Source organism: Acanthaster planci, linkage group LG11 (genome assembly GCF_054643075.1).
Source record: "Acanthaster planci isolate LZ-2023a linkage group LG11, COTS_SCS, whole genome shotgun sequence".
In the NCBI taxonomy this organism is placed as follows: domain Eukaryota; kingdom Metazoa; phylum Echinodermata; class Asteroidea; order Valvatida; family Acanthasteridae; genus Acanthaster; species Acanthaster planci.
The window spans coordinates 6,488,161-6,512,342 of record NC_141787.1 but is presented as its reverse complement, the minus strand read 5'-3'; the positions used below and the strand labels follow the sequence as shown (position 1 = coordinate 6,512,342).

The 24,182-nt window shown below is 41.9% G+C and overlaps 1 protein-coding gene across 2 annotated transcripts; it reads right to left on the bottom strand.

The window, feature by feature from the left end:
• Positions 1–5,950: 5,950 nt before the first annotated feature.
• On the bottom strand, positions 5,951–24,108 carry LOC110988130 (sterile alpha motif domain-containing protein 9-like). Of its 2 annotated transcripts, none has more exons than XM_022251388.2 (10): positions 23,705–24,108; positions 19,873–20,145; positions 18,482–18,659; positions 18,072–18,189; positions 16,665–16,805; positions 16,318–16,530; positions 15,375–15,731; positions 14,456–14,845; positions 8,702–13,272; positions 5,951–7,946 (listed from the first exon to the last, which is right to left on the bottom strand). In XM_022251388.2, the coding sequence occupies exons 2-10, from the start codon at positions 20,106–20,108 to the stop codon at positions 7,842–7,844; spliced, it is 6,309 nt and encodes a 2,102-aa protein (XP_022107080.2). In that variant the 5' UTR covers positions 20,109–20,145; positions 23,705–24,108; the 3' UTR covers positions 5,951–7,841. The 2 variants fall into 2 exon arrangements, with proteins under 2 accessions (XP_022107080.2, XP_022107081.2); XM_022251389.2 differs by having other exon boundaries at positions 16,677–16,805.
• Positions 24,109–24,182: the final 74 nt, after the last annotated feature.

The following is a 24,182-nucleotide window of genomic DNA, read 5'->3' as shown; positions in this document are numbered from 1 at the left end:
ATCTACGAAATTGGCGCCCAATCTCTTGAGAATCCACTTCCATGGAGACAGAAACTAATTACCGGAGTGCACCAAATGCAAACTATTGTTGCGTTCCCTAAATATCAAGTCGATGGCAGCATGGACTTTATTAGTGTCTACAGGATGTGATATTTGGGTCAACAATTTACATTTATTAAAAAGTGGACGTGAAACAAGGGGTTTGGGTGACAGTCAAACTGTATGGTTGGTTGCTTGCTCTCACTTCTCTTCATCAAAGTTCAATGTGGGTTTGAGGAAGGTGTAGCTTAACATAATACAACACACAAAAGGCAAAGTTATAGAGAGGCAAAGTTGCATACGAATGTAACTGAACTACGGTTTGGCAGGACAATTGGAAATGCAAGTCAGAAGGAGAGGGTTACAGTACGTGTGTGTGTCATCGCACAACTAGGCTACACTCATCGGGCCGGGCCAAGGTGGGAGCAGTCCCGGACCACCACGGAGACTAGCAAGGGCTGGACGGGGCCAGCACCGGTATGCACCGACCGCACTGCCGCTCAGACCGCAGTGTGATGAGCGCAATGATAAAGTCGCCGCACTGTGTACCATTGGCTCAGCGTAGAGACGGGGAGAATAGGGGCTAGTTAGCTGGACAAGGGTGGCAAGGGACACGGGGGTGTCTCGCCCGGCAATCGGTTCGGACGTAGCGGTGACGGGCCACTACGACTCTCACTAACACCCTGGGCTAATTCTTACCGCTCTCGCATCGGTCTAAGCTAAGTTAGCTGGTCATTCATATGGTTACATTTCTTCGCCATAAGAATGGTTAATATCACACTTCTCTCGGAAAGGGTCCAACCGCCGCACTACATTAGGTTCCGCTCTCGCAACAAGGGTTTGGTCCGCTGCACCTGACCGACGAGTTAGGGAAATCTGCTCTATTTATAGGATTCTATAGGCTTAGGAATTAATAAAATATGAGCGTCGCTGAACAGCTCAACCAATGAAAACCTTCCATCTCAAAGGGTCACAAGACTTCCTGCTAGAGTCGTGTGCAAGAAACTAAGTGTCGTGTGTAAAAAGGTAAAATACACAATAAGAAGTCACGTGTACAAAGTGTAGAGCCGGGTGCGTGAAAGTGCTTATACCCGTCATCTGTGGCGAATTATTGACAGTTACAGAGTCTGAGGTTTCTGGACATTAGCATTTCAGGGAACCTTACCACACGCAGCCACGTGGAGTTGAATTTCGACATGCCAAAACTGAGCAGAGAGAACACAAGGATAAAGGAGTGAAGGATCACACCAAAGTACAGCATGAATAACTTAATACACAATTAGCGTCTCTGCTACACGTCCATAATACATAGCTGAATAAATAAGAGACCCTGACAAATCCAAGGACCGAGAACGAGTAAAACTAGGGGGCTCTAGGATTCCAAGATTTGCGGGTGCGCAACACCATGTTACTCCACGTATGTTTGTGTCCCATTGCTCCAACAGAAACTCAGTTTATTCAGAACTGCGCACAATCCGTATACTTATCTTCTGCAGACAGCAGCGGTTTTTGTGCTAGCAGACGACGCACTCAGTCGTTGTTGATAAAAATTGACCAACGATAAAAACAATGATTTTCCGCAAAATTAATTATCTATTTAGAATAACAAGTATGTATATGTAGGCAGGGTTTGTTTCTTACTTGCAAGACATTCCAGAGAGAAAACACAATCAACTTTATATAAAAAATATCCACCGCAAACTAGAATATCAATAGAAAAGAAAAGGATGAAAGTGGTGGTATAAACGGGATAGTTTTTGTACGTTAACATATGAAGGCTACCACGTAGAGCCTCTATGCTACCGTTAACATTTTACTTGGACCCAGGCACAAATGAAATACATTTGACAAGTGGAGACATGAGGAATTAACATTCCCATCGTATTCTTGGAAAAAGTAATTATCGCTGTCTCTAAATCCAGATGCAAGCAAAACGTTCCGGTTTTTCACAGTGTCTTCAAGGTAGAATTTCCCCTTTTATCATCCCATTCAAAATAAATCAGCACTCATCATTCGCTGACGCGGTATGACATTTAATTCTTTCATAACATAGAACGGCATCATCAATTGTGACGTGAATCTTGCGCAGATAATGCTGCTTTCATATACTGTAAATTGTGCTCCTTTATATACCTTCATATCGAAACAAATACAGCATTAAGCATTGTCTGGTAATGCTTCACTGAAAATGTAATGCAGGGCTTTTGAACGGAGCTTCTGAACAGCAGCCCTCTGAAATGGTAACTGCATTGCCTACTGTCATAGGTGTCACCGCAGAAGTAGTGATAGGGCTACCAAAGCCATCGGTATCCTTAATCGGAAAGCAATTATATTGTAATTGAGCAAGCTTTACCCTCATTGCATCATTTTAGCTCACCCCTATACAGTTTAGGGGCAATACTGCATGACGGGGTGGTAGTTCTACTTGGAATTAATACTTTTTTCGATTCTGCGTTGGAGATGACGACTGTTGGGGATTGTTTTGTATGTTGGTGTTCTGTATGAAATAGAGAACGTTTGTTTTCCCCCAAACTTTCAAGAAAGGTTTTCATTACCACAATTCCTCTCATCGCTTCCATCGCTGCAATCAGGGTAACCGTTTCATTTTAAGGAATCGCTGATACAGACTGACTGACCACAGTCAAAATCCCCAGGAAAGCGGGAGTGAGAGGCTGGAATTACACAAAGGATGAGACAAAATGTGTTTATTTTACTTGATCTGAAACAAGTTTCCTTCTCAGGAATAAACTTCAAAATTACAGGTGAATTAGAGTACGATTCCTCTGACAAATACTGAGGAGGTTTATGCATAGGCCTATATAATGCGGTTTTGCTGGGCTTGTCCCCGAAGAACTCATTTGGCCGGGGAAAGGAGGGACACATGTTTCAATGTGAAGTTATCAAATTATACGGCCTATCTGAATTCGGCGCCGTTTTGGGCGGGCGCACCTCGGGCTCCAGATCCAGCAAGACAGTCAACGATGACGTCTTCATACGGGCCTTGCCAGCACCCCTGCAAAGGCAAACAGGAGGCAGCAGGCCACGGTATACAAGCGGGACCGCAACCACCTTTGCCCTCGGCTGACACAGCTGTTTCTTCAGCGAACTCCAGTGGACCCACAGCCAGTACTGCTTACTCCACCATGCCTACCAGCCAAGTAATGCCAGTCAACGCCATGCAGGCCGTACTCTACCCAACAGGCATAGGATTGACAACAGCACCCCAGTCTACCTGCACAGCCGGGCAGACTTTCCAAGCGGAGAGTTGTGATATCTCACAGGCGGCTTCCTCTGGGCAATCTACCAAGCATCCACGGGGTCAGCAAGGCGGCACGTTGGGACCCCAAATCCCACCATGCTCACCTGGTGAGTACAGCGGGCACACTCCATCCCTAGCAAGGCTTACTACCCAAGAGTCTACTCCAGCTTCTTTACAAAGTGGCCTTACCTTCCTCAGCAAGACCTCTCATACAAGCCTCACCTACCTTTAGGGGTTGCAGCCCCCTTAACATCTGTTTGCGATCCCCTAGGGGGTACATTGGCATCCGGAATAAAGGAGAAAATTGTCCAAAGAGAATTCATAGAGCTATATTTACTTCTTGACCGCCATGTTCCAACCTCCCCGAACCCGAACCTTGCACTGGAAGAAATAAAGAAATGCATCGAATCTCATCATAATCTTATGGATAGATGCCTTCCTGGTGTTCACATCCGTAATCTTGGGCGAACATCCTCAGAGAACACAGGAGCTTTTAAAGTACATGCACACAGTGAGAATGGCAGCTGCACGGTTTGGGGGCTGGGGATGGTTGGAATATAACTGTCAGTTTAGATTGTGCCAACAATATCATCCTAGTAGATCTTGTTCGGTCATCGATGGTGAGCTATGGGCGTTTCAATTGTACGTAGCAGCTCCGAGTTTTCCATATATGCACTCCAATGCGTGGGGTCAGTAGCACTGCGAAGCCCGGACCCTCTCGCACCCACAGGGCTCTTCTTTGCCTTCGACAGGGATGGGTGCCCCAGAGCCCAATGCAAATACACTCACAAATGTTCCCCATGCAAAGTGTTTTGGCACAGCCTCCTGCAAATAAATCAGCCCAAAACAAGCAGCATGGCGGTGGGCGCTAAGCAAGGCCACGATGGCCCTTCAGCCCCAAATGGGAACGTTGCATGCTCTGCAGGGGCCCAATGCTTGTGTTGTCTTGCACATTAACACATTATCGTAACAGCGCTGCTCCCACTACTAGACATACATCCGGACATTAAGGCAGCTTACATGTTGCGCAGTGAATTTTCATTCGGTTTTAGGCTGGGGTTCACTGGGTCGCGCATAGCACGGGATGCCCCAAACTTCTTGTCTGTTCGCCCAAACCCATATAGATGAAGAAAGAAAAACAGATTAAAGGTTAGATATCCATCTGTAACGATGAAAATCAAATAACTGTTCAGTGTCCATCATACTCAAATCAGTGGAAAAACACTGGAGAGCACAAGATTAAGGAATATCGCGAGGTTGCAAGGTTCGTCAACCTATAGTAGTCTATCGAACGCGAAGCCCGTGTATGGGGCGGGGCGCTTAGAAGAAATCTTGCAGTCTCGCTGGCCTCCGTCTCGTCTGGGTACTTTTCCTCTCTGGGAAGGTCGAAGTTAGTGGATGTGAGGGCGCTGCTGTCGGTTCAGACGAAACATGGCCTGATGAGTGAAAGTCAGTGTTCTTGGCGCGAGATGGTGGCTTAGCATGTGTGGGAAGGGCGGCATCTTCCTTGGAAAGAGTGCTCCTCCCAAGCAGGGTCTTTCGAAGGTCCATCATCCATTTAGGTACTTCATCACTGAAATACTGCTTAAGCCGGTCATGGTGAAGAATTTTTGTTTTTCCTCCCTGTTTGTACTCGATCTCAAACAGAGGATCATTTAATGTTCGGAGGATGATGCAGGGGCCAAGCCATTTCGCGGGTTTTACCTTGGTAGACAACCCACGGGTTTTTGTGCTATCTCTCATAAAACCAAGTCACCAACGATAGTTCTTGTATATTTGTGTTGTAGTCTGTTTTTTTTTATTCCGATGTTTCTAAGCTCCAGGTACTTGGATCCCTGGGTTTGTGTACAATCACCTTGGCTATGTAAACTAAATTCCACACCCTGCGTAATTACCATACCCTTTCACTGCTTATTGTAGCGCCTGGCACAGCTATACAATGGACTGCCTAACAAGCAACCTCGGTACACGTAACTGATCAATGCAGCGTGTGCTGCAAATCAATTGGTAAGTCTGACCGGCACCATTATTGTGGAACATATAAAAACTGCTTTCCTGACATATTACCATTTAACCATCTTTCACCTCAAGACTTTGATCTATTAATTTTTAAATTTAAAACTAACACTAAAGTGGATACTGACCGTCTAAAAAATCTAAAATTTAACCCATTTACGTCCAATGAAGAAGTTGCTGGCAATATTGATCTCAATCCAAACATAAATTACTACGCAAACCAAATACAGAACCTCGGACTATCTTTTGCTGGACCAATTTGTCGAAAAATACAATTTAATTAATAGTCGAAAAAACACTTTTTCGTGTTTTCACCAAAATATTCGAAGCCCAAGCAAAAATATTGATAAAGTAACCGATTTTATAAGCATACTTAACTTTCAATTCAAAGTGATTGGTTTCAGTGAAACTTGGTTAACTGATCATAGTTCTGATATGTACATAAATGATTATTCATGCGTAAAGGAAAACCGACAAAACAGGTGAGGTGGTGGTGTTTACTATATGGGCATACTTCCATCAATTTTTCTCGCCGTAATGACTTATCATTGAATTGCGCTTAATGTGAGTCATTGTTTCTTGAAAAACCTTGTAATGAAAGTAAAAACATCATTGTTGGAATAATTTATAAACTGCTTCAATTTAAAAATAATGAATTTATTGATCACCTTGACCCCATCTTAGCCAGTATAAACCAAGAAATAAAATTGCCTTCATTATGGGCGATTATAATATTGACTTAAATTATAAAGATCATAATCCAACTCGGAATTTCATTAACTCTATTTTTAGCCACTCTTATTTACCATTGATAAACAGACCAACTCGCATAACGCCTACAACTGCTACTTTAATAGACAATATTATATCCAGTAGTACTGGGTTTATCCGAGGGTTTACTGAGAGTGGTATTCTGTACAGTGACATTTCAGACCATTTACCGATCTATAAGATATCTTCTTTTTATACCAGTACTAACGCATGCAATAATAATACGCACTCGTATAGACATTTATAGCAGCTGGTAGACTGGAAAAAATTAGAATCAAGTTGAATAATGCAAACTGGAACATTGCATGTACGGATGATCCTAGTCTTGATAATTTTCACTCTGAATTTTTAAAATATTTAAGAATAGCTTTCCGCTAAAGAAAATGAAGGTTTTGGTTTTTGGTTGGCGAAGGCTATGTTTGGTTATATCTTTCCTCACACACCATAGTTGAGCCCTGCATCATTCCCTTCATTTTTCAACTATGAAAATCTCGCAGAAATTTCCAAGCTAAAAAGCATTTATAGTACATGTAAAGTAATTCTTTCACTTCTTCGACACAAGAATAGTCTAGACTCTTTAAACTGTCAGTTAAGAAGACCTGTAGGTCTGTCTTTTGTTTTCAAATAACTGAAATTCATAGACAACTATTTTTTTTCCAACGGACACAAGAAGTTGGATGCAGCTTTGGTTTGTTAAAATGAAGTCAACAGGTCAAAATAATATGAAAGAATTAAACAGAAAAGTATAAATCATATCAATTTTTTAATACGGGGCAGTGATGGAAGTCTGGTGGTGTTTAAAAATCCTGCACATTGTACATTTCATCTGTGACATCGAATATATTTCAACCATGAAACCACGACATTTTCTCAAGAGAATCATTGATATCAAGTGTGTACTTCGGTAGGAACTTTGTAAAGTGGATCCCGAGCTGGGCGCACCCAGCTCACCTCCTTTACTTTGGAAAGATGTGTCTTCCTTTCTTCAGATATTGCCGCTAAAATATGTCCCATCCATACTATCAGGGAATACCTCCACACCCCCTGTAAATGTTGAATTTCCATTCACACCCAGTGCCCTTTAACTCAACATGCTACGTGTACATACATTCGCAAGGATATTCAAAGTTGAGAATTACATAGCTTTCGCTCATTAGCTTGAATTACAGAGCATGGTTAATCATTTCAAGCAGACGAAAAACGGTCGTGATAAAAATGCTCAAATAAGAATAACACATTCTTATTTTTCCTCTGAAGTGTAAGTTCCTAACATAATCATCCTTCAATCTATTAACATTACATGCATTTTACAAAAACTAAGGTTTAAATGCCGTTAAAACGAATTGTAATTTTTTTCTTTCAAACATAAGTACTTAACATGCCAGAGTAACTCTACGAAGAGAACAAATGATACTTTTACCACCCGAGGCCTTGATGCTCAATTTCCGAACAGTAATACAAGTCATCATCGCACATGTTGAGAGTTATGTGATATCTGCAAGCACATCTGGAAATTGGTGACGTTGCACTTACACTTGGAGCAGTCCTATCAACGCAAATTTCTTGGGAAGCCAATTTGAAAAATACACACAGCCAAAATATCTCATCATTTGTAACAATATTAATTAAATGGTGCAAATAACTTTAATACCCCAGATATTGAAAATACCTGTAGTTCATCAATTATTCGAGGATGATTCTCTTGATATTGAGCATTTCCAGATACAGGAATGTTGCCTCAAGCCCAATATGCATGTTATTCATCGTAGATGTCGTCTTGTAGCCATGCGCGCTGCAATTTTTGTTTCACTTTTTCAAGTGCACGTTCATAAGCCTTCCTCTCCCGAATATTTTCTTCATTCTATGTAAAGAAAAGGTATAAATGTCTATACATGGCAGCACTATTTTGTTTGACATTTACCGTTTTAGCCAGGGTGCAGCCTTCCCCAACTTTTTTTTTAATCATCGCTGTGTATTTCTCTTTAACCTCATATTTCCGCAAAGTTTTAAAAATGTGTAAGCTTTTGAAATGCTCTTCTTGTGAAATGCCTTTATTTCCAAATATTGCCGAGAATGTGAACTCATCCCACTGTCACGTGCTAAAGGCATGCAGGCCAGTGCTTTTTTATGTGTATGGCTAAGTGAGGATGATGGCAAAACATGGGCGTAGATCGGGGGGTATATCCCTCACACACGTTTTGATGGGGTGGGCTATTGAATCACCCCCTCCCCACTTGTTTTTGGTGAGCAAACAATTAAAGTTGATCAGACTTCCAAGGACTAAAATAAATTCAATATCACTCAAGAAGGGGAAAACAAAATGCACAAATTGCTTTTTGGAATACATATCATGAACATCGACCTCTATATAGTCATGTTGTGTCCCCCCCGCCTACCAAATTTTCATGTATCCCCCACCTTTCCTCATCCCCTATCCCCCCCAATTTTCGGCACAAATTGACTTCACTCTAGCAAAATGTTTGACCTGTTACTTCTTGAATACTAAATTGTTGACAAGTGATTTTCTGCACAGTCTGTTTTCAGTCTACACTTTCCTGATACTGGATGAAAAACAGATGATTCATTTTGAAGTAAATTCATTAAATTGTAATTTACCTTGCTCTGTTTCTTCGATTCGCCCTCTTGGTCGGATGTAGATATTAGTTCTTTGATCATCTTGTTCAGAATTTCTTGTTTCTCCTGAAGCTTGCCGATGCCTGATATGTTATCGGGCGGTGAGACTTTAGATTTTACTGATGATAAGATGAGGTCTGGGTAAGCCTTGTGAAAGGAGGGTTGCACTGCGTGTTCGTTACGAAACTCTTTGTCAGGTAAGGTCACATCATATGCCACCGGTCCATTCCAACTGAATCCGAGGTAGAATGTGACTGATTCTTGACTTGGAGGTTTTTCGTATGGAGCAGCTAATTTGATCTCAATGGGATCCTTGTCTTTGTGGAAGCAATGTAACAGGGTAGTCGCATTCAGGAGAGTTCCTTCCAACCGAACCAACCGTTGTTTTACGAGATCAGACTGCCAAAACTCATCGTCGCTAGCATCTCGTCTGTCAAGTTTACGCTCTGTCGCATGAAGTTCGGTAATGTGAGCAAAGACGCAAAGATCTTCGCCTTGGCCAAGGAAAAAATGCGTCCGCGGTCTCATTAGAGATCTGGTTTGCCGTCTTACTCTTTCATGATTTTGCGGTATCCGCTTCTCTTCAGAATAGCGATCAATGTTCCATCTGTCTTTCAGTTCCATTATATGTTCTGTTAAATCATATCTGTCTCTTCTTTCTGACACTACACCTTCGATTGGCCACAGAAACATCATCATTAAGAATGAGGCCCAACAACTTTCAGCTTTAGGGCTATCCATCGCGTAAAACGGGCGAACAAACTGCTTGTACACGTAGTTTGCCGACACAGACTTATCTCCAATCGACGAGAGGGCTAAGTATATGAAAATGATATTTCTCAAGTCGAACGAATTGTAATCGCGATAATTCTGCAATAGCAGTTCATGACACCCCTCAAGCGTTCGCCGGTGTTTTGCTTTTGCATGATCGAAGATTTCCCGAAAACTGCCGCAGTGTTGTTGCTTAACGAGTCTACGCCGATGCTCAGCAAGACTGGAGGGATCTTTATCACTGTACCTGCTTTTATGTACTGGCTGTGGCTCGCCATAATACCTTTCGTATATTTCGGAATATTTTTTCATGTTCTCTCTCATCTCGTCCAATTTCTGACCAGCGACATTTGCCGTTGAAGCATCCTTGTAATATGTCGTTTTGTTGTCCATTATTTCAAACATTTCATCCACTCTATTTTTCAATTGTCTAACCTGGTACTGGCTCTCATTATCCCAGGATGGATGACGAACGCCTGGCGGTATTTCCAGCCTGAGAAGGTACATTCTGAGAACATTGACATCGCCTTGTGTTCTGAAGGGTTCTACGCACAGGAGGATAACTTGTAGGAGACGGAATATAACGTTGAGTTCGGCATACAGACCAGTGCATTCAATTTGCGTTGAGACTGCCTTCTTTGAGACTTCATAAGACTTGCGAAATGTTCTCATGGCTTCGAGGGACAGGGACAAGATATCATTCCATACTTCCTCTCCAAGAACTTGTTTGTCAATAACGTATGGTTCGGTAAGCGTGTCGAAATGTGCTTTGTAAACCCGACCTTTTGTATCCCATAAATAAGAGTTTTTGGGATTGATTTCCAAAGCCACTTCAGCAAAGGAGAGAGCCATGTCATAATTCTTCTCTATTATGAGGTAGAATCTTGCAAGCTGCTGTGCTACAAACGCATCTTTCAGGTTTTCGACGCCCTTCCTCAGTATTTCGATGGCCTTGTCCGACCCTTGAGTCTTGCATACATCTTCAATAAGAACTGAAAAGTCTGTCTTTCTTTCCTCCCCGTCCCCTAGGCGCTCTCTCCTGATAAGCAGGTCGTGCGTTGTTTTGGCCAGAGTCTTTCTGCTGTAAGAATGTGAGCGAAGTAGCTCACTGCCCAAAAACTCCAGCGTTACATCTGCCAGCGACTGGTTCCCGCTTTCAAGCATAGTTTGTTTTAAGGCCTCCTCGGCTATGCTCTTGTGCAACATCCTGATAGTTCGATTTTCTGTCATGACCACCATTATCTTAAACGAAGCCGAAACCAGCTTGTCCCAATTTAAAATATTTTTGGTGAAGAGTATCCTTTTCCCTTTAAGAAATTTACTATCCATAAATGTGTCACAACAAGAGATGGGAATGCCAGCCTCATGGATGTAAGAGTTCAGAAGGGAACACATTTTAATAAGCTTCCTTTCGTTTCCCTTGATATCTTGAAGTATCCTCAAAACGACATCTTTTATATAAACCTTGTTGAATTCCTCCTTCATCACCATGAAGGCAAGAAGGTTGTCTGGAATGTAGTCGCCTGTATTATTCTCTTTCTCTTTGTGTTCCAGTTCAAGATACTTCTGCTGAAACCATTCCTTTTCGGTTGGGTTAAGCTTTTGCGTCAAGGGAACATAAAGGTCGTTGCTTTTACCTTTAGCTTTTAGCATTTTATGTGGATCAACATTACGTTTGCAATGAAGCAGGACGCACACTGTTCCACCATTGACATGCATAAATTTTGATTTCTCTTCCAGATCCTCAATCAAATCCAGCACTTCGACGTCATCAAGATTGTCAACAAGAACACAAACTGGGGGGATTTTCTTTGAATATCCCTTCTCATAACCGCACTGTCTCACCTCCAGTATTTGGTTAACCGTGTTATTGGTAACTCCATTGACTACCACGCATCGATGATGTTTGTGGAGTTCCCACAACACGTGGCGAGCTAAAGTGCTACCACCAGCGCCAGGTTGATGCAGAAGTGTTACGGTGACAATCAAGCTTTCTTCCATCCTTGAACTATTTAACGGTTTGCTGACTTTCCCGAGGAGCTCTCCGAAACCACCCCTTTTCAAAACCTGACCACATGCAAACCCACGGCGGAGTTTTTCCTCTCTCTCGCCAATAGCAAAATTCCACCAATCAACCTTTTCACCCCTGTAAAATTCCAACTCCTTCCTTTTCACAAATTGCTTATAGCTTGGGCTTGTGTCGTCCATATCGGTGTTTTCACATTCATTCTTGCAAACAACTGTGATGTCGTTCCATTCGTCTTTTTGCTTCTGTGAAAGAAAACATTTGCCTGGCGAATTGAAAGGAAGTTCACTCTTGTCGGTTTGATTAATGCCATTCATTCGCATCATGATGCGGTTTACCTCTTGCCACTGAACTCCAACTACGCTTCTTTTGACGATTTCGTCTTCAGAGGGAAGCCACCTTTTGATATAACTCACAAAAGTGAAGTAAAGCTCTTGGTCCTGGGCAATGCAAACGATGTTCTGTAGACCTTGGAAAGAAGATGATACCTTACCAAAGGTATCGCAGAGGATGTCCAAATCATCATCAGATAAGAGCAAGAAGACAATTACAGCGCGCCCCTCTGGTATCACCGATGGTTGGGAGAAGAATGTCACTGACGCTTCTACATCTTTACGTCGTTCTTTGTGCCAATCAGGCAGGGTCATTTTAGGTGCTTGAATATTCAGGTCGTCTTCACGGCCATTTGCAAAAACCCAGACCGTTTTCTTGGGAAATTCGATACTATTCCGGAACTCTTCCTCAGACTCGATGTGTTTGAATAAATCCGGCTGCTGCAGCGAGACCATCCGATCATCATGATACAACTTACAAAGTCCATCCAGTTTAGATCTCGAATCAAAGTCCCAAACGGTTACCCATCTAATTGCCTTAATGAATCCAAATTGACTTTCAGCTGTGTTGAGTTCATCCTTGGCAGGCAGTGAAGGTCTGTTGGCAATTAGGACTGGAAAATAAGACTGATCGAGTTCGCCATGCTTGTCACCCGTCAGTAACACACGTAGTCTGGCCTCGTTGGTTTGCTCACCTGCAGACATCTGACGCATTATCGCCGTATGGTCGTCACCTGCTGGCGCTTCTTTCTTGTATGTTTCCGTTACTGGTGGTTTTATTCGATGATGTTCTTCACCGACAGACTGTGACAGTGGTCCTTGTTGACTGGAAGCATCACAATGATAATCTGGTAAATCAGGCTCATGTATGGTTTCTTTTCCAGTTAACTTGAGTCCGGGGTCTCTCTGCACTTCGTCGTGTTTTGTGGCTTCTGGGCATTGTTCTGGACTCAGCACTATCTGTGTCTTTTCTTTTTTTGGACTTGACACGACACGAGCCTTTTGTGTTTTGGGACGAACTGCAGGTTGGGAACTTGGATCAGCATGATATACTGCAGAGTGGTTAGTTTCGCATGTCAACCGTAAAGGCGGTACTTGGTTATCCTCGGGACTATGTTGACTCTTTTGGAGCCAATAGTGCTCTGTTTCTTGAATCCCTTCTTGTTGTCTTCTTGCCTGTTGCTTTTCAGCTGTCAACCATTCTTCTCTGCTGTACAAAATAAGGCGCAGGTCGCGTTTGGTCATCTTACTGTAGTCATCATACAAGTCCTCGTTTGTGTACATTTCCAATACTTTTCCGTCTATACTCCCTTCATGCAAATCGACAGCAAGGGTACAAGACACCCCGATATCAAACAGCCATTGTTTTACGTGGTCATGAGTCCACTCTGACATGCGCATTGGTAGCGTTCCTTGAAGAGGATCTAAAATGAAAATAACAATGCTAACTTTTAGAACATTTGAGGCCTACCAAATGTTTTATCAAATGTTCCCAATGATTTATCGTTCCATCCAATCCAATTTAATGTGGTCAAGCATGGTCTAATCTGGTCCCGCTTTGTCCTATTTAGTACAGAATTAGCTATAATGCATGCGAAAATTTCAATTTGTAATCTTATAAGCAATTAGCAGTTTCTCGTATCTCCGTACTGAAAATAATCATGCAAGAAAAGTCATAAGCGACAGTACGCGACATAGTTAAAGAACAAATTATTTATCCGAGTAAAACGATTGCGGTTACACCATGGATAAATCTCTTTCTTGAGTGTGTGGTTCTGGTTCTAGTGAAATGGACGTAGTTGTTATGTATCACTTAAATGTTCATTGTTAGGCATTAGACCATTAAGTCATGGTAATTCACTACACCGTGCTATAAAACACGGAAAAAGATAAAACATTTTATCAGACTTTGGGAAATTAATATACATTTCTCAGTTGTTTAATTGTCTGTATTATCAAACTGCTGCTTTTTCATAAAAGGTATTTCATTAATTATATCAACTGTCCTTACAAAATTCTCTTAATTCTTAAATCCCCTCCTCCCATTTTTTGTCAGTGAGCAACACAAATATTGAGGTAAAAATTCATGTTTTAGCAGCGAAAATGGAGAACAGACGATACACAAACTCTAAAGGTACCTTTAATGCATGTTTAAGGCACGAAGGCTCGCAGAGTAAACTTTGCACGGAGAAAGTTGTCTTCCAAATGAAGAAAACAGAGAATGTATAGAAGAGAAATAGGAAATCAGGAATCATCCTGGTCCCCTTATGAACATCTTTCGTTTTGCATGCCGCGCAGCGTAGTTTTTTAAGCCATACTTAACCATCTTATTACAACAAATACAAGATATTGCACAGATACATATCTATTGATACTGAATTGGGCCCTAAACGAATGAGCACCACTGACTTCACCTGTATTTCTAGAAATCAAACCTATGCCCAGATTGACCATGCTGACCTGAGTGCATGTATAGAGAATGTCCGTACAAAATATTTTGATACAGTAAACAAATCCTAAACCCCTAAAGCAGTCATCCGTGCTTCTATAAGCTTAATTCCAAAACTCCTCCACACGAAAATAGCTATAAAATCCTCACTTTATTACCTTTTTCTAACGTTTCGAAGAACCTGCACCCTTTTTCGTAGTCGCTTTCCAAAATCGTCAGTTGTATTTCGATTCCACTTTTGTCGCCGGTGGTTAGTTCATCCGTGACGAGCACCTCACTGAATTTTTGAGCCAGTTCCCCGGATGTGTACGCGGCCCACAGGCTGTCAAGGCCCTTGCGACTTTTGACGAGCAGGATGAATTTCAGCGATCCCATCGTCACGCGAGAAATCACTGTGCCGTCAAACTGCCTCATGATATTTTGAAGTATGTCATTGACGGCACTGTTTCCTTGTCTTCCCTCAGGGTCGCACACCCTTTCATATGATCTGCTGGTCAAAGCGTCGTCCGTCTGCCCGTCATTTGAGACGACCGCTGTCATTAGTACAACTGTTCAACAAAATTATAACGGTGAAAATTAATCAACTTGTCAGTTTAAGAAACCTTGCAAGGCAGGCTAAGTTTTTACTTTACAACAAAAGGTTATCGTATAAAGAAAAAACTTGTATCTACATCTCAGCAAAAGTTCCAGAAGAGATTTACATATATTGACTGATTATCGCAGTCTAAAAAGCGTGTTTAGCTTTTGCACACAATTTTGTTATCACTTTGCAAACATGTTTGGATGCTAAACATTTACTGCTCAAGTCCTAAAGATCAATGTCCAGTGGCCAAATACAATCAGTTAAAAATCTTACGGTGTTTAGCATTTAAACATGTTCATAAACTGATAACAAAAAATGTTTAGAAAAGTGTTTACTGGCTAAACACACATTTGCAGTATACTGTCGTCTTTCAAGAAATTACCTGGTTTCCCGATACATCTGGATTTTTCTAATGAACCGGGATCCATCGTCAAACCTGCCAATTGCTCTTAGACAGCGTTCAACACTTAAATACTATATTTACGGAAACATACCGTAAGTATCCCCAGTCACATTGACCTTGTTTTTGTCGCCGTCTATGTTAATTCCTGTACTTCTTCTGTCAAATTGATATTCCTCTGTTCTAATCTCTTCTTGTTGTCTTCTTAACGGACTTCGCTGTTCCTTTTCAGCTTTCAACCATTCTTCTCTGCTGTACAAAATAAGGCGCATGTCGCGTTTGGTCATCTTGCTGTAGTCGTCAAACAAGTCCTCTTTTGTGTACATTTTCAATACTTTTCCGTCGATACTCTCCTCATGAAGTTCGTCAGCAACGGAACGAGACACTCCGGTATTAAGCAACCATTGTTTCACGTTGTCCGAAGTCCACTCTGACATGCACACTGGTAACCCTTGTTGGGAAGGATTTAAAATGAAAAAAATGGGAATAACAGTTATTTTAGTGCTGCCTTTTGAACTGGTTTAGACCTACCAAAGGTTTGGCCTAATGTTCCATATAATTTAATGCATGGTTTTGTCCAATCCAATCTGGTCCGGTTTGGTTTAATTAATCTGTTTCCTATTTATCCTATTTTTAACAGAGCTCTCTTGTATGCACTCGAATTGTCAGTTTGTGACCTCATTTTATCAGTAGTTATTTCAAAATTTAAGAGGACCAACAGAAATCAAGAGAAAACAAGAGTCTCAAACTAGCTAATCGTGGAGATATTTTGAGGTCATCAACGTATTCTTTAGGTAAACACTGCAATACGTATCACGGGCTTGCACGATGCATTTTTCACGTAATATCCAAATCCTGTACATTACTGAATCCTGACACATAACAGGCGTCGACTTCTGTGACTGTTCAGTGCCAATTACGAGGATGGGTTTAAACTATATTGATTCAAACACCACCTTCAGCTTTGCATCATGTTTCGGTCGCAAAAAAATAAGGTTTAAACCGCTCAATCATTCCCGTATTTGATATTTACATACCAGGAACATTATCACTGATACCGGTTTGATCTCCCTCTACTTTGACGATATTTTTGTTGCCTTCGATGTTGATTGTTGTTCCTCCTCCGCCAGACGCATAAGGTTGCTCACTCCCTTTACCACCTGCAACACTGGCTTCCCTCCCCTCTCGCCTATCTAATCCCCTGGTCTGACCTTCAGGTTCTGGCTGTGCATCAGCCTCCTTCACCTTCGCTGTATGAAGAAATATTCAAAAATAACGGGTATAAATATAGCTTTATTCGTGTGGTGAAAGAGGAAGAATTTTATTCTCAACTCTTCATTTAACAAGTTAAGATCGCCCCCCATTCTCCAAAATGTTCACGTACCGCAAACATTACCATTAGCATCAGTTTGACCTCCCTCCGCTTTGACATTTGAGTTGCCTTCTAGGTTGTTTGCTGTGCCTCCTTCGCTAGGTACGGAAGGTTGTTCACTTGTATGCTTTGTGTCAGCTTCTTTTCTCTTCGCTGTACGAAGAAATATTCAAAATTAAGGGATGTAAATACTTTACTCGCGCTGTGAAAAAGGAACACTTTTTGTTGTTATCTCTTGATATTAGGCGTGGTGAGAGTGCAGTACGTTCTACCTGTGGTAAAAATTGCCTCACTGCGTTCAACAAGACTAGTCCTTAACGTGTCGCCAAGATTCGGGGCTCTAATTTGACGCCTGGGACGAGCACGTGGTAATGCAGTATATTTGTTACTGAGGACTTTGCAACCTCGTATAGCACAAAACTATGCACATTGTGTACAGACAGCCCCTCAACAAAGAGCGCCGATGTTGAAGGTTGCAAGCGGGTAAATACCCCCCTCAATAGGCTTGGCAAATCAAGTTTCTCATCTGTGTTATTAGTGTTGTTCACCATGATTTGTGGAAAAAAGGAAGGGCAGATGCAGTGAGAAGGATTACGAACTTTCATTTCCCAAACAATTTGTCCACAACACAGCTTTGTATTTTTTTCTTTCCTTTTGGGGGTTAACGATGGATGATAATTCCCCAAACGACATCGTCTTTCTCTAAACTTAAATAAAAGTGAAATATGCTTTCCTGCATGTGTGTCTCAAAGATTTGGGGGAGTGTTTTTGCCTTGATAATATATAATAGACAGAAATTAAGTGAATGAATTTAACATCACTGCCTATAGTGGGTTTGTCTGTAGCCTGATGGACCACTGCGTGCTCTGCAGCCTTGTGAAGGTACATATAGGCCTATATGTAGAAAACACTCACAAGGGGGAATAATACGCATCTAGTTGTCAAATTTACAGTTATGATAAAGACCACTGATTATCTAACCGGCATCTCTGTTGTTCATCAATGTATTTGACAAATTTAAGCCTTAGTATAATGGGCGTAAATCCCGGGGAGAGGAGGTATACATATCATGACCCCCCCTCCCCACTTTTTAACAGGGAGGGGATAGGCTCCTGAATAATCCCCCCACTTTCCCGTAGTGAGAAAAAATAAGGCGGCGCCATTTGATATAAGGTTCTGCAGCAGTGCAATACCTATAACACTATGTATCGCCCCAGTGTCATATGGTGTCAAAGCCCCGCCACCCTCCACGCTTTTTGAATTTCCACGGTCGAGCAAGTTCTCCCCCTACAACCCCCCATCCCCATTCCCCCATCTCCGGGCACAAATTTAAGTCACTGCTTCATAACTTCAGCAACGGATTATATTTTTATCAAATGGCTGAGATATATCTGAAAGCCAGAATAAAAGAGATTTTACCTGATTTTTTTTTCTTTCGTCCACCATGCCCTCCGCCCCTCAGCCCCACTACAAGGCGCATCTCCATGTTGGTGTCTTGTTGAATACCATGATCCTCCAGCGATAATGCGTCACAAAGCTGCATGATAATCAAGAATTATTGTTGAGTGTAAAATGCACCAGTCTGGAAAGTTTGTTATATTACCAATTTAAGAGGAATGATCGAAAAAATCTATATTTGATCACATTTTAGATCTAATTTTAGCATGGGGTATGGGCATTAGATGTAAGAATTTTAAAATACTGCCGCAAATTATAGAGCAGTGTTTCATAGTTATGTTTGGAAAAAGGCTAAGGTTACATAAAGGTGCATCGTATGAACTTCACCCAGAGTGAACAAAAATAATTATCTGACAATAGTTTCACATTACCTCCATTTTTTTTCTAATGAAAAGATGTTGCTTCTCGGGTGCAACTCCAAGTCGATCCTGCAGCAAGTCCTTAACGGCCGAGATCGAAGTTGACGGATGCAGTTGTAGACAAATAGTTGATGCCAAAGGAGTCGAAATGAAGACCTGTACAAGCGTCTTTTTCTTGGTTTGATTGACGCTGGCAGCAAAACGTGGAATGTGAAAAAGAATGAAAGAAAAAAAAGACATTTCTCAAATAACTGTTCACCGGTAAACTGATGTAATCTCAGCTCATTCTACACATTTCTAAGCAAGAACTTTCTTCGATTCAGAAGTAAAATGCCGCTGTGATGAACGCAGTGGTACTTTTTCAGTCTGTTTGGCGGGATACCAGTGGGTTTCAAGGCCATTGCGACAACTACATTCGGTATGTTTCCTCCTGCAATGATTTTGTCTTTCGGTACCTTAGCAGTGCAAGCTAACAACACATTTTGATGTGAATCTTTCTACTTTCGATATCAACATGATATAAGCCGAACGTGCAGCGGGTAGTAACAAAAGTTTTCTTTTTTCCGAATTAGCAAAACTTTTTAAAATCTTTGGATAGCACCAAACACTTAAGGTGTCTTCTAATAATTGAGGGAATTTTGTCATCATTTTTCCGCTGAGAGAATGCAGAATGCAAAATTGGTTACAAAGTGCGCGTAAATTTTCTACGAGTCACTCCGAATTGGAAATCATCAGATCTCGTTTGTGCAACATTTACACGCCAATCCTGTACTGACGTGGCTTGTTGGTTTTATTGAATTGGGTTTGGTGACACTGTTCGGCTTACCCAACGCACACTGGGTAACCATTTATAAAACTGAAAAGTTGGAGAGCCCAAAGCTTTTAACCCAACTTAATCTTTCCCAAGGTAAAAACAAAATAGAATCTTGCAAACATAACCAGATCCTCGACCAGATACTACGTCAAACACGCCCCATCTACCTGCGTCAGCCATGCAGTATCCACTCACATTTCATCGGAAAAAAATATGATCCTAAATTGTTAGCCCAATCAAACCAGTTCATATGAAACTGGGTATTTAACCTTTTTCGAGAAGCGTAAATGAAAACCCTGAGTGTTAGTGTTGAAGGCGATCATTTACTGTATCCGGCACAATAGGCCTATCCAGAGACGCTAGAGTTAAAGGAACATGAATACCCGGTGACTTGACTCCCTGATCGACACAGGTCTCAGAAAGAAATTTTAAAACTCTTCATACCTGATCATCAATGAGAACATTAAATAAAAGTCCTTGCACAACGTATTTGACATGGGACAAGGGATAACCGGTAGTTTTCAGGCAATGGTATGTGACATGCCGCCATGTACGTACATGTACGTGTTTGTATGTGCTGCACAGTTACCTGCTTTGAGATTTGTTTGTCTTAAGTTTCGTCTTTCCACGAGCAAACGGCGGACTTTTGATGTTCTCTCTCGCAATGCTGACAGACTTGGTCATTGAAAATGCAGACAAGAATGCCGCTTTCTTAGATTTCCGGACTGCCTTTCGTCTGGAAACCATCCTCGACTGCGAGTGGTCGTAGACAACCCGAGCAGCTTTCAAAGCATCCTCCAAATCTACGTACGTCTGCAAAGCCATGCCAGAGGTGTCCTCTTCGTGTGAGTTAAGGTCTTATCTGCCCATATATGGAAAATGAACCAAATGAAACGAATTAGGGGAGCTTGGACTTCTATATGGCTCAGTTCCGGCTTCGTGACTGAGATTATGCCAAGTTCAATGAGTTTACCGCTCTGAATATTTTCAGCACCGCCTATTATTATTTCAAAGAACAGTCCTAGATCATCGCATACAAAGTATGTATTCGGTCTATATAGGAGCGCAAATATCTCCCAAAATCATTTTTACACTACTTTGTGAAATTGCAAAACTTAGACAGTCAGTGACCATAACATAAACTACTTTTAATTGCCTACACATTGGCATGCTGTGTCTGAGGGACGAAAGATTTACAAAGACTTAAACATTTTGCCATGCGCACAAAATATAACAACTGAATGACAAAAGGATACACGTACACGAAAATAATGTATTCAAATGCACGGTGCACAACTTGTGCCTAACAACAAGAATGAGGCTGAAGTCCAATAAGGTGACCAACAAAAAATACATACAGAGTCACCCTTTTCAACATGTACACCTTTGTTGTCAGACTCAGCACTGAGATTTTCCTATTCAGAAGAAAATTTCTCTCATTTGATATTAAAACTTATGCACCATTCATCCTGCACTTTGGAAAGATAAAGAGCCTCGGCTACTACATGTAGTCCAATATTCCATTTTTGGTCGGGGAAAATAATAACAGGTTTGAAGAAAAATGGAAGGGTTGCGCAGAATGGTTTCTAAAAATTACATATATGAAGATTTATTCTTTTTTGCACCTGTAAATGCCCCAGCACGAAGTGAATCGTTGCCGCGGTAACAGATATTTAATATGTAGCCTCCGTCTACAGAATACCCCAGGGGTCATCAAATTTATTACACAAAGGGTGTTCGTTCATATGTGTTAATTTTTGTGGTCATAAGCGGTGACCCAGTTACCGAGTGAACTAAATCGTTGTCTATAATAAAAGACCTTCCCCATCACTTCGCTATCTTTTTCAATATGCGTTTAACGACAGGTTTTATGCAGCCATAATCTTGCATTTCCGTCCATTCAAGGAAATGATTTTGGCGCCCAGGTGGTACAACTAGATTTGTGTTTCTGGAATTTTGGAGTGGTTAGCTTCGAGCTCCACAGCTCTTTGCCCCTTCAATGCGCTCCTCTGACCCTTTGCATTCCCCAAATTCGCGCCTTTGCCGACTTGGAAGTATGGTGTACTATTTACGACAAACATTTACGTTTGTACACACACGACGCATCACGTAGTGCGTCGCGTCGTGCTGTCGCCCGTCGCGTCGTGCTGTCTCAGGTATTTCCATGTTGCATTTTTTCCCGCCTAAACGTAGCCCGTCGCGTCGTACCGTCGTGTGTCGCGTCGTACCTCGTGTCGTGTATCGCGTCGCCTAAAGCACGACACGACGCACGACACGACGCACAACGCAACGCGTTGTGTGCTGTCGCCCTTTGCTTCATTGTGTTTATAGAGGGCGCCTTTACTGTTTTCTTTCATTTCCGTCCACCTTTCTTGCAAAGTACATGCGATTCGCTCTTTGGTGTTGATTTTTCATTTTTTTTAAATCTCATAAATTCATTAATTTGGATTAATTTCAGTCATGTTTTAACTGAAAAAAAAATGATTAAAGAACAAAAGAAAATATGAATATGCAAGCTCAGAATTCGTCACTCCTTAATTTCCCAGCCAATGGTTTCTTTTGTTTTCTCTCATTTCCGTCCAACGCGCTTGCAGAATACATGCCCTGAGCTGCAGGCGTTGATATTTTTTTTGGGGGGGGGGTTGTTTCATCCGTTCATCAAATTGAATTAGTTTTTTCACATTGTATAGAAAAAAATGAAAACGGGCAAAAAGAAAATCTGTGTATGTAGGTGCTCTCACATAATAAGTGTAAGCCCAGAATTTGTCACTTTTTAATCTACCCGGCTGATACTTGTTCGAATGTCTGTCCAATTTCTTTTTAGGACCGTTGATGAAGTTCCCATGTGTGGTAGATTTGTAACCTTATAAATATTTCTCTGTGGTCTGTGCCAGCAGTTTTCCCTGTAGTTCTCCCTCTCCTCCAGACAATTTGTCTACAATTGTACGATTGCAAGTTTGACCACGGGTTCAGGTAGTTACCACCCAGCCTGCTCTATATTATTACCCTCAGAATATTCAGTCTTCAGTCTTCCTTCAGTTTAGTCTTCCTCGTTAATTTCATCAGCACCACACTTTCAATGATATTAGTCCGCCGGCGTGTTTCTTAATAAAACACTGTACATCCTACTACCATTGTGACGGTGTCTTTTCTTCCTCTCTGTTTGCCTTCGCGCTTAATTTCTCATCAGGTCCGCATGTTACATTTTTTTGCAAGCACGTAATAATGATTGATGTATTTTATCTTAGAATGGATTTACAATAAATATTAGATAAATCACAATCAGATCAGGAATAGCTAAAACATTGTTGTGGCTAACGTTAATGTTACATATTTCCTGCAGACAATGGTGATTAGTCGCGAAGCTCTTTCTGATTACATTGGATTAAAAAAAAGAGAAAAAAAGTTTTCTTCAACAAGTCACTCTTAATTGAAACACGAAGTTAGAAAGAATCCACGAAAAAGAACAACAGAATCAAGGCCTGGTACATATGACATGTACTGTGCAAGCACGGGCCGGGGGAAGGAAATGAAAGAAAACAGTAAAGGCGCCCTCTATAACCACGATGAAGCAAAGGGCGACAGCACACGACGCGTCGCGTCGTGCGTCGTGTCATGCTTCGCGTCGTGCTTCAGGCGACACGATGCACGACACAACGCACGAAAGCATGACGCGACGGGTGACGGAAAGAGCGACGTTTAGGGAGAAAAAAAATTCAACAAGGAAAGGACCCCAGACAGCACGACGCCACGGGCGACGGCACGACGCGACGCGTCGTGTGTATACAAACGAAATGGCAAGAAGGCGACGGTTCGACCCGACGGCACGACGCAAGGGAGCCGTCGTGCCGTCGCATCGTCTGGTTGCGTCGCCTGGAGGGAGGCAAGATAGAGAGAGAAATGTTTGTCGTAAATACTACCCCATATGAAAGTGCTTGCCGCGCAGTACTGCAGCCCGCTTCCTGTTAAGTTCGACTTTTGACCCCTTTCGGTACTTCCCCGTGCGCCGCAATCAGGAAACCATTTGTTAACAACAGGCGTTGCTGTCTAAAAGGATCCGATTTCCTCTTTGGTACCGATATTTATAGCCAATTTCAACAAAGTAAACAATAATGATTCCTGGCTTGGGACCCCCCAGTTCTCCTTTGCAAATCAGGCTTTGGCAAAATCGGTTCCAAACACTTTAATGTGAACTAGTTTTAGTTCTCATTCATGCAGTGCCAGAGTAGCTAGCCAACATTCATCCCTCCGTCACACTTGGTCAACATTCATAATGCATACAATGCTCCATGACTTATATGTCACGACATCAAGGTCCATGTTCAACAGGCCTTTTCCAACATCGACAAGGAGGGTGAAGCCTTGCAATCGTGTCATGTTGACTGTAGTATTAAGGTCAAAATCATACAAGGTTGACCTACCTGGTTTTAGCAAATTGTCGTGTTATTATGTATAGCACACAGTGATCACCTGCAACACCGAATCCCGGTCCCCACACTCCTCGTACATGACCGTGACACTGATATTATTTGGTTGATACTTCGTTGGTAGGCCAACGATTTTATGTCGACTTTATTCTGAGATTGCATGTGTGTTTGTCTGATAACATTAACACATCGGCACACATACTCCCATGTTCGTCGACTCTCGCCACGGAGGGTGGAGGTAAATCTAGCGCTGGGTGGTTGCTTAGTGGAGAATGACGTACGTTCAAACCATGACATGATTGGTCAAAACCTGCCTAGTCTCATCACAAGCTCAGTGCATTACAGTCTATGGTGTACTATTTACGACACACATTTCTGCCTGGCTCTAGGCGACGCAACTACATGCACACGGTACGACGGCTCCCTTGCACCGTGTCGTCGTGTCGCGCCGTCACCTTCTTGCCATTACGTT